The sequence below is a fragment of the Phaenicophaeus curvirostris genome, chromosome 2 (genome assembly GCF_032191515.1).
Source record: "Phaenicophaeus curvirostris isolate KB17595 chromosome 2, BPBGC_Pcur_1.0, whole genome shotgun sequence".
NCBI lineage: Eukaryota > Metazoa > Chordata > Aves > Cuculiformes > Cuculidae > Phaenicophaeus > Phaenicophaeus curvirostris.
The window spans coordinates 85,016,690-85,030,637 of NC_091393.1; the positions used below are offsets into that span (position 1 = coordinate 85,016,690).

A 13,948-nucleotide genomic window follows, 5' to 3' on the forward strand; every position below is an offset into this window, starting at 1 on the left:
ATAATGCATTGTCTTCATAAGTGACCTGGACGCAAGACTCGAAGGTTCACTAACCAAGTTTACTGATGACACGAAACTGGGGGGAAGCTATCAACACTCTTGAGGGTGAAGGAGGAATCTGGCCAAATTAGCGAGCTAATTAGAGGCCAACTACATGAAGTTTAACAAGGGCAAGTGTCAGGTTTTGCACCTAGGACATGGCAACCCTGGATATACATACAGACTGGGAAGCAAGAGGTAGGAGAGCAGCCCTGCAGAAAGCGATCACAGAATCATAGAACAGTTAGGATTGGAAGGGACCTTAAAGATCATCTAGTTCCAAACCCCCTGCTATGGGCAGGGACATCCCACTAGATCAGGCTGCCCAAGGCCCCATCCAATCTGGCCTTGAACACCACCAGGGATGGGGCAGCCACAACTTCCCTTGGCAACCTGTACCAGTGCCTCACTACTCTCATGGTGAAGAAATTCTTCCTTATGTCTAGCCTAAATCTGCCTCTCTCCAGTTTATAGCCGTTCCCCCTCATCCTATCACCACAAGCCTTTATGAATAGCCCCCTCCCCAGCTTTCTTGTAGGCTCCTTTCAGGTACTGGAAAGTTGCTATATGATCTCCTCAGAGCCTTCTTTTCTCCAGGCTGAACAACCCCAACTCTTTCAGCCTGTCCTTGTATGGAAGGTGCTCTAGCCCTCTGATCATCTTCACGACCCTCCTCTGGACCTGTTCCAACAGTTACATATCCTTCTTATGTTGAGGATTCCAGAATTAGACACAGTACTCCAGATGAGGTCTCACAAGAGAGGAACTGAGGAGCAGAATCACTCCCCTCAACCTGCTGGCCACGCTTCTTTTGATGCAGCCCAGGATAAGGTTGGCCTTCTGGGCCACAAGTGCACCTTGCCGGCTCATGTTAAGCTTCTCATCAACCATCACCCCCAAGTCCCTCTCTGCAGGGCTGCTCTCAATCACATCATCCCCCATCATGTACTGAAAACAGGGATGGCCCCAACCCAGGTGTAGGACCTTGCACTTGGCCCTGTTGAATCTCATAAGGTTCTCACAGGCCCACTTCTCCAGCCTGTCCAGGTCCCTCTAGATGACATCCTGTCCTTCTGGTGTGGCAACTACACCAGGCCACAAAGCTGGTGAACGGTCTAGAGAGGAAATTGTATGAGGAGTGGCTGAAGTCACTTGGTCTGTTCAGCCTAGAGGAGACTGAGGGGAGGCCACGTTGCCATCTACACCTTCCTCACAAGTAAAGGAGGAAGAGCAGGCACTGATCTCTTCTCTGTGGTGACAAATGATAGAACCTAAAGGAATGGCAGGAACCTGTGCCAGGGAAGGTTTAGGTTGGATGTTAGTAAAAGGTTCTTCACCTAGAGGGTGGTGGAGCACTGGAAAGTGACCCCAGGAAAGTGGTCATGGTGCCAAGTCTAACAATATTCAAGAAGCATTTAGACAACGCCCTCAGACACACTAAACTGAAATAATTATCAAAATTCACCTACATCACAACTTTTTTCAAGGCTATAGCGTCAAGCCATTGAGGAGAAACCCCCTTCCCCAGTAAATCCCCTCTGCGTTTTAAATCAAGCAAGTGACAATGGATTCCACACACAGATCAATACAACAAAATCTCCATGGAAAAACAATAAAACTATTTTTGCTCTCAAAAGAGTAGAGCCCATAGTATCTATAGATAGCAGAGGAACATTTCTGTCAGGTGTTACCATACTCCCTAAGTCGCTTCCAACAAGAGATTTTTCTTTCCAGAGGCCTCTCGTGAATTTTCAGATGCATTACTTTTTTCTTACTGAAAAAACCTCTCTAAATAGCCACAGTGAATTTGTAGAACCAATAGTTATGCACAAGCAGCATATACAAGTATCCACATGCATGACTTAGGTCTGTATGCAGTTGTGTGTGTACGTTCTATCCAAGCAATGCCTTCACACTGGCTTAATTCTTTATGCTGCATATATTATTCCCAAGTTGTGCACCATCTCTGTTACAAACGCTGTCTTGGCCTTCCAGATTGCCTCACACAAAATCCACCCTTTCCTCTGTCATTCTCTGGATCTCCTTTACTGAAACACTGTCTTCGGTGGTTAAGTGCTAGAACTTAAAATACAGCAATGATTAGGAGTGCATGTAATAGATGTTTTGTTGATTTCATACCATTCTCCATCCCGTGGTTTCTCAGACTAAGGATTACCACTGCTGCTTAGTGTATTGCTAGAAGCAAAGGAAAGACAGAAAGGGCTAAAACCAAAACTTTTTTTAAAAATACACCCTCCGGTTCAGCTTAGGGCTCTGTTCAGCCACTGCTAGTCATTAAGAAATACTTGTTTTTTTCTTTCAGGAAGCAGCTTAGGTGTCTTGTAGCACATAGTCACTATTAGTCTAGAATCCACAGCATGCAGAAAACGTCCCAGGAATTACTTCCAAAGCTGCTGAAGAGCACAAAGAAAGCACATAAAGACATGACTGCTCCTTGAATACTGTGTTCAGTTCTGGGCCCCTCACCACAAGAAGGATGTTGAGGCTCTGGAGCGAGTCCAGAGAAGAGCAACAAAGCTGGTGAAGGGACTGGAGAACAGGCCTTATGAGGAGCGGCTGAGAGAGCTGGGGTTGTTTAGCCTGGAGAAGAGGAGGCTGAGGGGAGACCTCATTGCTCTCTACAACTACCTGAAAGGACGTTGTAGAGAGGACGTTGTAGAGAGGAGGGTGCTCGCTTCTTCTCCCAAGTGACAGGGGACAGGACAAGAGGGAATGGCCTCAAGCTCCACCAGGGCAGGTTCAGGCTTGACATCAGGAAAAAATTTTTCATGGAAAGGGTCATTGGGCACTGGAACAGGCTGCCCAGTGAGGGGGTTGATTCACCTTCCCTGGAGGTGTTTAAGGCACGGGTGGAGGAGGTGCTAAGGGGCATGGTTTAGTATTTGATAGGAACGGTTGGAGTCAATGATCCAGTGGGTCTCTTCCAACCTGGTCATTCTATGACCAATTTTTCCTTACGTGCCCCTACTGCCCTTCACATTTTCTGTTTCTGGTATACCAGTACCTCCAATTACTCGCTTGTAAAACTTAGAAGGCAACAGAACTTGGGAAGACTTTGTAAGAAGATATATCAAGGCAGCAGGTAAACACATTTTATGTTAAATAACATCTTCTTCCAAAACACTTGGTTACCTTGTCCATGAATCCCTATATACAGCAACACATGTATCTTTCTCATCCACACCCAAGTCTTTACCTAATGGTACAATCATAGAATGGTTTGGGTTCAAAGGGACTTCAAAGCCCAGCCAGTCCCAACCCCCCTGCCACGGGCAGGGACACAACCCACCAGACCAGGCTGCCCAGACCCTCATCCAACCTGGCCTTGCACACCTCCAGGGGCGAGCCACCCACAACTTTCCTGGGCAACCTGCTCCAGTGCCTCCCCCCCCTCATCGCGAAGATTTTCCTCCTTATGTCTAGACTAAATCTGCGCCTCTCCAATTTACAGCCATTCTCCCTCAGCCTGTCACTACACGCCTTCATAGAAAGTCCTTCCCCAGCTTTCCTGTAGCCCCCTTCAGGTACTGGAAATCCTCGAGTGCGCCGAAAACCGCATTCAGAGGAACGCTGTGGGTCTGTGCGCGCGCCAGCCCCCTCACACGCTCCCCGCACACACCCGGGTTCCCCCTCCCGGCGCACAGCGCGGGGTCTCCGAGAGCTGCCCCCCGCACGCCCCGGCTCCGGGGGCGCTCAGCCCGAGTTCTCCTCCCCCCGGGACGCCCGAGGGGACGGGAGCCCCGCGGCCGGAGCTCGCTGCCAGCCGCGCCCCGCGCCCCCGCGGGGGGACTCGGCGCCCGCCACCCGCGGGGCCGGGGCCTCGCCCGGCAGGGGCGGCGGCGGGGCTGCCAGGGAGGAGGCCGGCGCTCCGGCGCCGCGCGGCGCAGCGCCCGGGAGGAGCGGCGGGGAGGGCGGGGGCCGGGCGGGCGCCGCGGCGGGGGTGCGGGTGGGCACTCACTCTCGTCGGGCAGCTGATCGAGCTCCGCCATCTTGAACGAGCCGCGCCGCTTTTTCAAAGGCTGCCGCGCGCGGTGCATTCTGGGGCGGGGGGGGAGAGAAGGAGACGGGGCCTGGCGCGAGGGCGGCTCGCGCGTGCGCTGCGGGGCGGGGCGGCTCGGGTTAAGCTGAAGGCGAGTCTCGTCTAAGTCGTTGTATTTCTTGAAAGTCAGAGGGGAGCTCCCTCTGAGAGCCTGTTTGCTTTCAAACAGCGTCCTCCCCGACCCTGTTCGGTGTGCTCTGTGCCGAGAAGCTGTCTCTGCTTCTGCGATCACCTCCGTCTGCAGCCCTTCCCCATCTCAAAGGCGGGAGAGCTGGAGCCAAAGCTCCCAATTAGCGAGAGTTTTGACTGTTGTGGTGCTCATAAGCTCATAACCACCTCCAGGGAGGTGGTTGAGTCACCTTCCCCTGGAGGTGTTTAAGGCACGGGTGGACGAGGTGCTAAGGGGCATGGTTTAGTGTTTTGTTAGGAATGGTTGGACTCGATGATCCTGTGGGTTATTCTATGATTCTACGATTCTATGATAATAACGTTTCACTGCAGGGGCTCACGGGCAGGGGCAGAGGCTGCCGCAAGAGGTGGTCAAGTCCCCATCCCTTTGGCTTAATAATGGACAGGTGTGGTTGGACTTGATGATCTCAAAGGTGTTTTCCAACCTAGGGATTCTATAAGTCTGTGACAAAGATGAGTCTTTGAAAGTAAAAGAATAGTTTAAGATTTCTGGGAGAATTTATCCATCTGCATGTGAGTGGGAGATAGATCCTGTCCCACCTTGTCTCGCTGCACACGGTTGATGGGGATCGCTCCCTGGTGTTGCCCAGCCCTGATAAAGGGTGCTCGCTTTCTCCAAACTCCAAGTCTTAGAAAGAGTTTATTCACTGGCATTTTCAGTATCAAGGGGAAAGGGGCTTCACTCTGGCCCACAGCAGTGTGAACAAGAGTGGGACAGCACCTGCAGCAGAAAACAAACACTCCAGCCCCGAGCCTCCTGTGTTGTGGGAGGGTGAGGGGGAATGGATGACCCACAGCTTGGTGGTGGCAGACTGTCAGTGGGGACAGATGGGCACCCCAAAGCAGCCCTCCTAGCCTAGTGTCTTTAAACAATCCCTACAGTGGCCTCATCCTTCATCAAGTTTTTTTTTTTTGCTGAGCTGTACTTATTTTCCTTTTCTCAGTTTTTCACTGATAGCTGTCCCTTGCCTAACCAAAATGATGGCAAAGGTAAGACTGCAGGAGGGAGTAAATAGCAAGAATAAAACCAGTGCTGGCCTCATAGCTGTGGGCTGCAGCACTTTACTGGAAGAGTTGAGTGAAATGCTCACAGTGTCCAAGACCTGAAGATCAAGGTGTCATGTTCTCAGCCAATACAAGACAGACAACAAACCACCAATAGCAGAGGGCTGCTGCCTAACATACTCATTGTCTTTACCTGCTTCTCATGCAGTCCATCCTCAACCACCTCAGCCAAAAGCTTTATGGAAGCAGCAGTGGTGGTTTCCTTGCATAGTTCCCTTAGGTCTCTGCAGTGAATTTTAAAGACTCTGCATTAAGAACTCAAGCAGCAGAGATACTATTGTAAACCACAAGAACCCTAATACTTGTGGACCAGACTCTTTATGCATGGTGTTGGGCTTTGACAACAGTACCTACTGTTACACCACCCAAAATTCCCTTTTATATATATTTTTTTTTAAAAAGACAGTTCAGAAAAAAAGTAGTTCAAACTAACAGTATATCTTAGTCAAGACTAAGTCCATGTCACATCTCAAACATCTTCCAACAGCACCACTGTGTAGTGCAAAATGGATGCAAGGCCTATTTGTTTCCCTCTCTTCAAAAGCTAGGTGAAACCAAGGATTCCACAAATCACAGAAAATTTATATCTTGGGACATGGAATAGTTTTAAATTTGTATTCTTAATTTGCTAATGAACTCAAGATGACTAGGCACTCTAGCAGGTTGCGAGGGACGGGATATAGGTCATGTTATTAAAGAATTAAAAAAAAAAAAAATCAATGCTGCCCTTGTGCTTAAGAGGAAGAAATTAAGTTTCCAAGAGAAGAAACAAACCAAGTAAAATCCTTCAGAATTTCCCCCAGGGCTTTCTATGTACATTATAGTAGAGTTTAAAAAACCAAACCAAAACAACAAAATGACCAACTAACCAAGAGACAAAGCCTAGCATGCATTTCCACCTACTTTTCCAGGTCATTGTGAAAGGCTGTTAAAACAGCCTTCCTTCCCCTTAGCCCCCAAAGGGCCTAAGACATTTCAGCAAGAGCTTTCCTTACTGCACAGCACAAAAGCAACTACAGTAGAGAGATACAAAGCAGTGTAGGCATAACACCGAATAAACCAATAAGAAAAGGCAACGAAATAGCAATCTGCGCTATTTCAAAAGCCAAAAGCTACACAACATTAAAGCCTGCACAACTTTCCATTTGAATAAAACGCCTCCACCACCTAAAAGGCCTGACAAGGGCCAGAACTTCCAGGCTCCGATAAACAATAACGTGTTAACAACATTAACTTTTTCTGTATTTCAACTAGGCTCTCCTTGTTCTAAGGGGTGCATGTTAATACTCAACCAAGAGTGGTGACACTAAGACTTTCACAGTTGACAGAAGACACTGATCACCAATGGGATTTTCACTGCTGCGCTTTGTAAACCTTGTCATCAGGTTCCACTGTGCTGAAAGCAGTGGTTGCCCAGCACCATCCTGATGCTACAGCTTTCACCAAGGCAATGGATTTTCAAGGGAGGAAAATACAATCTACAACACAATCACATTTTGCAAGTGTTCTCAGAGCCTGAATTTCTAGAAGGGAAAGAGGAAAAAATAAATCAAAAGCCCCAATGTCTTCAGGGCTTCTTTGTCAGTTGTGATAAAACTAGAAAACAAATGAAAAAGCTAGGATATCTTTCCCCTCACTTCAACGTCTCCAGCTAATAATCTTAAAAATTACCAGGTCAGAAGGTAGAATTCAGCTCCCATTTCCTTCCAACAGCTGCATTTTGAAAACGCTTAGCAGAAGCTATTACATTTTACTGTACTGAAAAGGTAACAATCCACACTTCTGAGGATTGCTGCTATAAAAGATCCTTTGCATCTTGGCCTTTTATGAATACTGCAGTGTATCTATATTCTGTTTGGGTTTTCTTTTTTCATTTCTCCTGTGCATGCTGTTTCCAAGTCACAAATGCAACCCTCTTTGATAAAGCTGTAGCCAGTGCCATTTGACAGCATCCAGATAAACATACAATGTTTTCAGTGCATCCTTTTAGCATTCTGGCAAATCTGTGGTTTGCACTTGGGTGACATGCAAATGACATGACTGTTGTACAAGACAGGCAGAGTGATGCTCATTGCTAACAACCTGCCACTAGGTACTGCTGACTCACCTGCACAGATCAAGGGAGATCTTTAAACTGGCTTCACTTATGCCTTTTGCTTTTCCAAAGGGTCACACCAGGCAACTGCCTTTAATGGTGTGTGCTGAAATGCTCCAGAGAAAGCACTTCCACACTGCCATTTTTCTTAATTACTGCAGATGATATTAATACACGGGTTACACCACCTACTAACTGGCACATCCAAATTCTTGTCAGCACAATGCAGGTAGCACTACATCCCAGAGATGGGACATGGCTAGGGTTTCGTTTTCTCACCACCCCGAGGCAGGTGCTGGTAGTAAGAGGGAAAGTACGGACACCTGGCAGAAGAGTGTGCTCTTCAGTCAATGAAGCATGTTCTTGTGAAGTCTAGGCCTCTGCTGTGTTTATCACCTTATGAAATTAGAATTTTTAATGAGCTGGTGGGGAAGCAGCACTTTCCAATTTCAGTTGCCAGGAAGCCATTCCTTCTTGCCTTCAGACTGTCCTTGCACATTAACTGCCTGTCAAAGCAACCCACAAAGCCCATTGGCCACTCACACTTCACACTGGAACAAATGAAAACCAGCAAGTCATCTTGACTGGGATCTACATCTGTATTTCTTCTTATAGGTGCCACTGAACTCCAAAATGATTTCTGGAGAAGAAGCCTGGCATTCATGTGAAAGTAAAAGGATACAGAAGCTCTTGGTCAGGTGCATGTACCCTACAACAACGGAATCTTTTTATAAGCACAACAGAAGGAGTGAGAGCACAACAGACTAAGTTAGGGGTTTCACCATATATATAAAAGTTATTTAAGTATAATCCTAAGTGGGATATAAATTGTCCACAAAAACACTTCAGCAGAAAATCATGTCCCCAGAACTCATAAAGAAAGGTCTGGAACAATCTTCCAAAAAGAAAGCTGAAACAAAGACCTCAGTAGTCACAAGTACTGCATGACACATTTAAGAACATGAGTACAACCCTTCATGGTACTGAGAAAGTTTGATATGCCCAGACATCTTTTTCATTTATAAGTTATTTGGGTGGATTTTCCCTCTTTCCTCTAATTAGAAACACAAGGGAGAGGGGATTTCATTAAAGCCTATACCAACTGATTTAAATATTGTTTTATGGCTAAAGCACAGGGCTGGGTGATCTGTGCTCTACTTTTTTCTCAGCCATTTCTGCCCTGCATAAACTTGGGCAAGTTACAAACAATTTACAGTAACTGCCAATCAGTAAGCCTGGGCTGGCTTCCCTCAGTTTACCCAGTTCAAATAAACTGCATGGACTATCTTACCATTCACAAGCCATTGTAGAACAAAGTCTCCAGTCACACTAAATAAAGATAAAATGGTTAAATATTTATACACTGCTGCATTTTGAGGATTTTCCTCAACGTCCCACCTCTGAAAAAAGCACAGGATGTCATGAGACCAAATGTCTTGACAACTCATTCCTTAAAGTAGTTTTGACAGAAATGGGACTATCTATTCATCCAGCTCTGCTTCGTGCACATACTCCAAAAATAATGCCTTCAGTAGTTGTCATGGTGCTGCTCTTCTCAGCCCGGCCCCTGGGAGAGGCTGCCTGTATGCTGGGTCACAGCATACAGTCAGTTTTACAGTCGGTCAAGCTGGCAGTGGAAGCAGCACCTGAATTCACATTAAATTTCACTGCAGAATAGTCACACCAGACCTCTCCTATGGTCCCCAAAGGGCCACCTGCTGCCTCTTCATAAAGTCGTGTCCCACTGTATCTTGTACTGCTGTATTCACTAGGGACAGCTTGGGATATACTTGCTTCAGCTGCAATTATAACTGAGCACAATGTACACAGCATAAAGCATTCCTTGCACTGCTTGGGTTGGAGGAAAAGTGAACTTTGAGCCACCTGGTACAGGTGGCAAAGGGAACATCAAAGGCATCTACGTTTAATTCCTGGTCCCAAACTGAACTGTAAGCTGGAGGTTTGGGGTGTGTGTTTGGTTGGTTTTAGAGTTTTTTGAGGGTGGAGCGGAAATCTGCCTAACAATTAAACTGAGCCAGTTTTCGTGTTCTCTTTCAGAGAATAACAAGATTACACCCAAGTGACTTACCAGAAGTTTCTGCTGAAGCAAAACAATGATTAGCCACTAGGTAAGCTAGTGAAGAACCAGAAGACAAGGGCTACTCTCTCTCTTCACTTCCTCTCAAAATCCATTAGCACCAACCTCAATTGATTCTCTCTGTTAAACTGTCTTCAAGCCATACGGCCTATCCAGTCCTTCCACATTTCCTTCTCTCCCTGACAGAAGCTTTGTCTTCCATCTACCACTCCTCATCCTCCTCTCCTTTATGAGTCCTGGAAACAGCTGCATGGTAAGCAACCACTTTGGCTTCAAACTTGTTTTTCAAAAGACACTGGGACATGAGAACACCTTAGGAAATGGATCTGCAGTTTCCATGCAGGTTACCAGAGACTCAATCTGCAACCATCACAAGGAGCTTGAACTGGCCCTTCTTGGGAAGGGACTGGTCATAGTGGAGGAGATATTGAATGGTAACGAATCAAGTACTGACATATTGCTCAATGATTTGCTCAAAGTAAGAAATATCAAACATAACTAAACATTGAAATTGTTAGTTTATATTAATGTTTTAAGAAAGAGAATTCAAGACTACCCACAGAGTGGCAATAGACTCCAGGTCATGATGAGTGAAGCTTAAGCCCAAACAACTTACAGCTTTGCTACAACAACCAACTTACATCACATTGAAGGTAGATATTTAAAGGAGGTTTATTTGGGCCAACACTAAATTCAAACAGCCACAAGTTCATTTTCCATGTTTACCACACCAACTGTTAACAGATGAAGTCTCAGCGTAGAGTCCAAATTTTCATTTCACCATGACTTCCTGAAACGTGACTACAGATTTCATCATTTGGCATTTGGTCTTCAGAGAGAGATATCATGTTTAAGAACATTCTACCAAATACATTTAAACCATGACTCAAAGCCAAAACAACATGGAAGTTTTGAAACATAAAGCTGTTAGTATGAAATTATCTTTTATTTTTTAACCTGAAAATAAACGCACATTTATCATTTATTCGAATGAAAACTGAAAAAGAGTATCTTAAACAAAAGGCAACCTTAACAGAGCAAATGTAGCAAACATCATCAAGTTCCTCCTCCTGCTATTGCCCAGCTCTGTTTGGCTAAAAACACAAGCTGCTTTGGGGGAGGGGGTGTCAGAGGGGTGGGGAGGCAGTCAGTTTGGTCAATTAAAAGAAACACTTGAAAGCTCCAGAATGATAAGTGGTGTAAAACAAAACAAGGAACTTGTTCTCCTCAGAATTCAGGCCCATGTGTTGCAACACATTTATAGAAAACTTTCAGTAAGTGATGTACTAAATAGGATTTAATAACCTCTTCTGCAGTTTAGCTCTCATTATCTTGGTAAGAGTAGTTAATGCGTAAGCATGTCAGAAGTAAACGCTATAGTTTAACTACAGTATATGTCTAAAAGGGCTCCTAAACACTGTTCACCAGAGTGATGTCTTATAGTTGAATTTCAGTTTCAGCAGGTACTTCAGATTTACCTGAGCAACATCATACACAATATATCTGGGAAGAATGTTAAGGAAGAATGACAGCTGATATTAATAGCACAAAAACCTCAAAACACAGTCAAACTCACCTTTGAACTTAAGTTACTATATAGATGTCTGTGTGATTATGCAGTTCTAACAGCTCAAACGACAAATCTTTAAAATTGACTCTTCTCTGAATCTGAAAGTGTTTTAAACAATATTTTAACCAAGCAGCTAACAGTCACACAGAGAATGGTGCAGCAGGAATCCTGAGTGACAGGTAAGTGAATTGACTAAGATATGGGGATGTTGGGGGTTAGCTCTTTAAGGGTTTTTTTCAGCCACAGCTATAACTCACAACATCTATCTGCAGTCACAAACCTGGCATCTACAATTATAATTGTAGCTCTGCTGCTACCTTCCAGCAGGAAATCATTAACATCCTCTTAATTTCCCACTAAAATCCCAAACCAGAATCACAGAAAAGAGCTCTGCAGTGCTTGGCAGTGCTTGCACATTCTATGACTGCACCACACCAGTTTACTTTTTCACAAGACAGTCCTAGCTCACCTCTTTCCTTCTCAGTGTTTTAGGCCTCAAACTTATATCTAATCCCAATTTTAGATGAAAAACACTCCCACTAAACACAGCGTAAAACAAAATGAATGCACATCATTTTACTTGAATCTACTATTATTAACTGTATATTTTATCATCTGACCAAGACAAATGCTGTATTTAAGAAAACCCATGATAAAAAAATTATTGCCATGAGTTCTGCTTTCAAGACTGCTTCTAAGAGGAAAACAGCTTACCAAGAGAAAAGAGAGTTTCTACACAACCCAAAAATTGTATTAATGGGTTACTTGTTTACTGTGAGGGAACAGATTTATCTGGGACCTTTGACATCACTTATACTTACAACCTCTTGTGAACGCTGAGCACATATTCATTTGTAGGCACTTCTGTCTAGAAAGAGGCACAATGGCTACATGTCTGATGGGCATCCGAGGTTTACCTCAATACTTGTAAAGGTCTGGAGAACACAAGAGAAGCTGTGTGATGAGAGACTCCAAGCCACAGAGCTAGTTTCCCCATCTCCTCCTGGCCAAGCTGACCAGCCACACCACCACAAGGAACAAAGCAGACTGGAATGATGGGAAACCACAGGTTGTTCCTCTTCCTTTGTCCTGGCACAAGACACTACTGGGCAGTGTCACCTAGCCACTCCAATGCCTTCAGGCACTGAGTCCTGTTGAGGCAGCAGCTATTTGCCTCATGCTTTGTTTCCTTTCTTTGCAGGATGACGACAAGTTAAGTGTGGCAACTGTAAAATCATCTCCCTTGGAAGACTCTGAATTGTCTGCAAGTACCTTAAAGTGGAATTTCCTGCTAAACTAAGCAACACTCAAATACAGTGTGCAGCCAACATGGTAGCAAAGGATACTCATTATACAGAAGACAGGTATCATTAATTCCTGTTGAAATCCCATTCCCTAAGGGAACCTCCACACCATCAAGGGTGATAGTGACTGTGGGATCAGGTGCAGTTTTACCCAAGCCTAGGAAAGGAAAAACCATTAGTTACAAATCTAGAAGGCAAACACAAACTTTGCACATAAAGTAAATGATTCAGCGGGCCAAATGTTACTTCACATATATTTTCAAATGCTGATCAAGTGCAAAAGTATCTTAAGAATACGAAGGGTATCCCCTGTTTATTCAATTCAGCATCACCATACTTAACGGTACTCATACTTTGCTATGTTAGAGGTGAGAATTTTAGACTTCTGGCTGTTAATTGTCTAATCTGTATGGCCAAAGCTAAACAAACCCAGATTTATAGCTCTCCTGTTGTAGGTCTATTAATGAAAATGTGAACATAGCAGCATTTTCAGAGAAGCATAACAGACTAATTCTTTTTCACTTTAAACTCTCCAATGCAAATCTGATTTGACATCTATAATAGTTTGAGTAGTATGCATTAAAAAAATGTGCCCAATCACATTTTGTTCTATTTTAGGCAACTGATTTAAGCCTCTCAACATGAACAGTTTAAGAAAAGCCACTCATTACTGAATGCTACTGTTCTCAGTTCTCCGATCTCAGTACAGAAGATAGTAATGATTACCATTTCTTTTGCTTGAATTAGAGCCACGTCGTTTCTCTTATCCTTTTCAGTGCAATATACTGATACTTTTTGCAGACAGAACTGTAATGAGAACAGCTGTTCCATCTGAACTTTTATTCTTTCATTTGCCCTTCTCTCCAAGCTTCTATGGCACTTTGAAAGCTAAACAATTATTCTTCTGATCTGTGAAACCTCTCATCTTTCTTCTAAATCACAGTCTTGTTATCATGAAAGCAAGTAAGAAGTTAGAGAACACACCTTCTATTTTCTCTTGCATAATATCAAAGGAAAGTTTCCTCAAACTTCAGGCAACATGTCCACTTCAGTCTTAAGATCAAGCGTACTAACTCCCCTCTTAAAACACAACACATACATACATACACAGATGCAACTATAGGGCAACATCACGCAAACTATTGAAGGAAGTACAACTACAAATGACTATAGTTCTCTTTGCTAAGCAGAGTGCCACAAAGTGAGTTTGTCATCAATTACAGATTACCAATGAAAATTACCAATGCTTACCTTTCACACTGTGTTTTCCCTTGGGCAATTTTGTTATGCGAGAAGCGTTCTTTAGCTCATACCTGGAAAGCACAAAGAACTCACAATAGCATTTTGCATTCACCTTAAACCATCATGGTGAAAAAATGGGGTTTTTTTCCAGGTTTCACTTCATAGCGAGTTAATTTAGATTTACTGTTCTGGAACTCTGCAGCTTTCCTTGTCTCGGTTACTAATTTTAGTGATATTGGCAATTAATGTAAGATTCTAGACCTGCAACATTGACTTTTTTTGCCTC

The 13,948-nt window shown here is 44.4% G+C and overlaps 2 protein-coding genes across 3 annotated transcripts in view; both read right to left on the reverse strand.

The window, feature by feature from the left end:
• LIN9 (lin-9 DREAM MuvB core complex component) overlaps positions 1-4,102 on the reverse strand; it is a 43,675-nt gene extending 39,573 nt beyond the window's left edge. For both annotated transcript variants that reach the window (XM_069852690.1, XM_069852689.1), the window contains exon 1: positions 4,019-4,102. In XM_069852690.1, the coding sequence (XP_069708791.1) occupies positions 4,019-4,097 (79 nt within the window). In that variant the 5' untranslated portion in view covers positions 4,098-4,102. The remainder of the gene's footprint in view (positions 1-4,018) is intronic.
• Positions 4,103-10,193: 6,091 nt separating this feature from the next.
• The window catches only part of PARP1 (poly(ADP-ribose) polymerase 1), a 32,613-nt gene continuing 28,858 nt past the window's right edge, over positions 10,194-13,948 (reverse strand). Inside the window, exons 21-23 of the mRNA XM_069852718.1 lie at positions 13,672-13,733; positions 12,463-12,577; positions 10,194-11,049 (exon numbers count right to left, since the gene is read on the reverse strand). Of these exons, the coding sequence (XP_069708819.1) occupies positions 10,968-11,049; positions 12,463-12,577; positions 13,672-13,733 (259 nt within the window). The 3' untranslated portion in view covers positions 10,194-10,967. The remainder of the gene's footprint in view (positions 11,050-12,462; positions 12,578-13,671; positions 13,734-13,948) is intronic.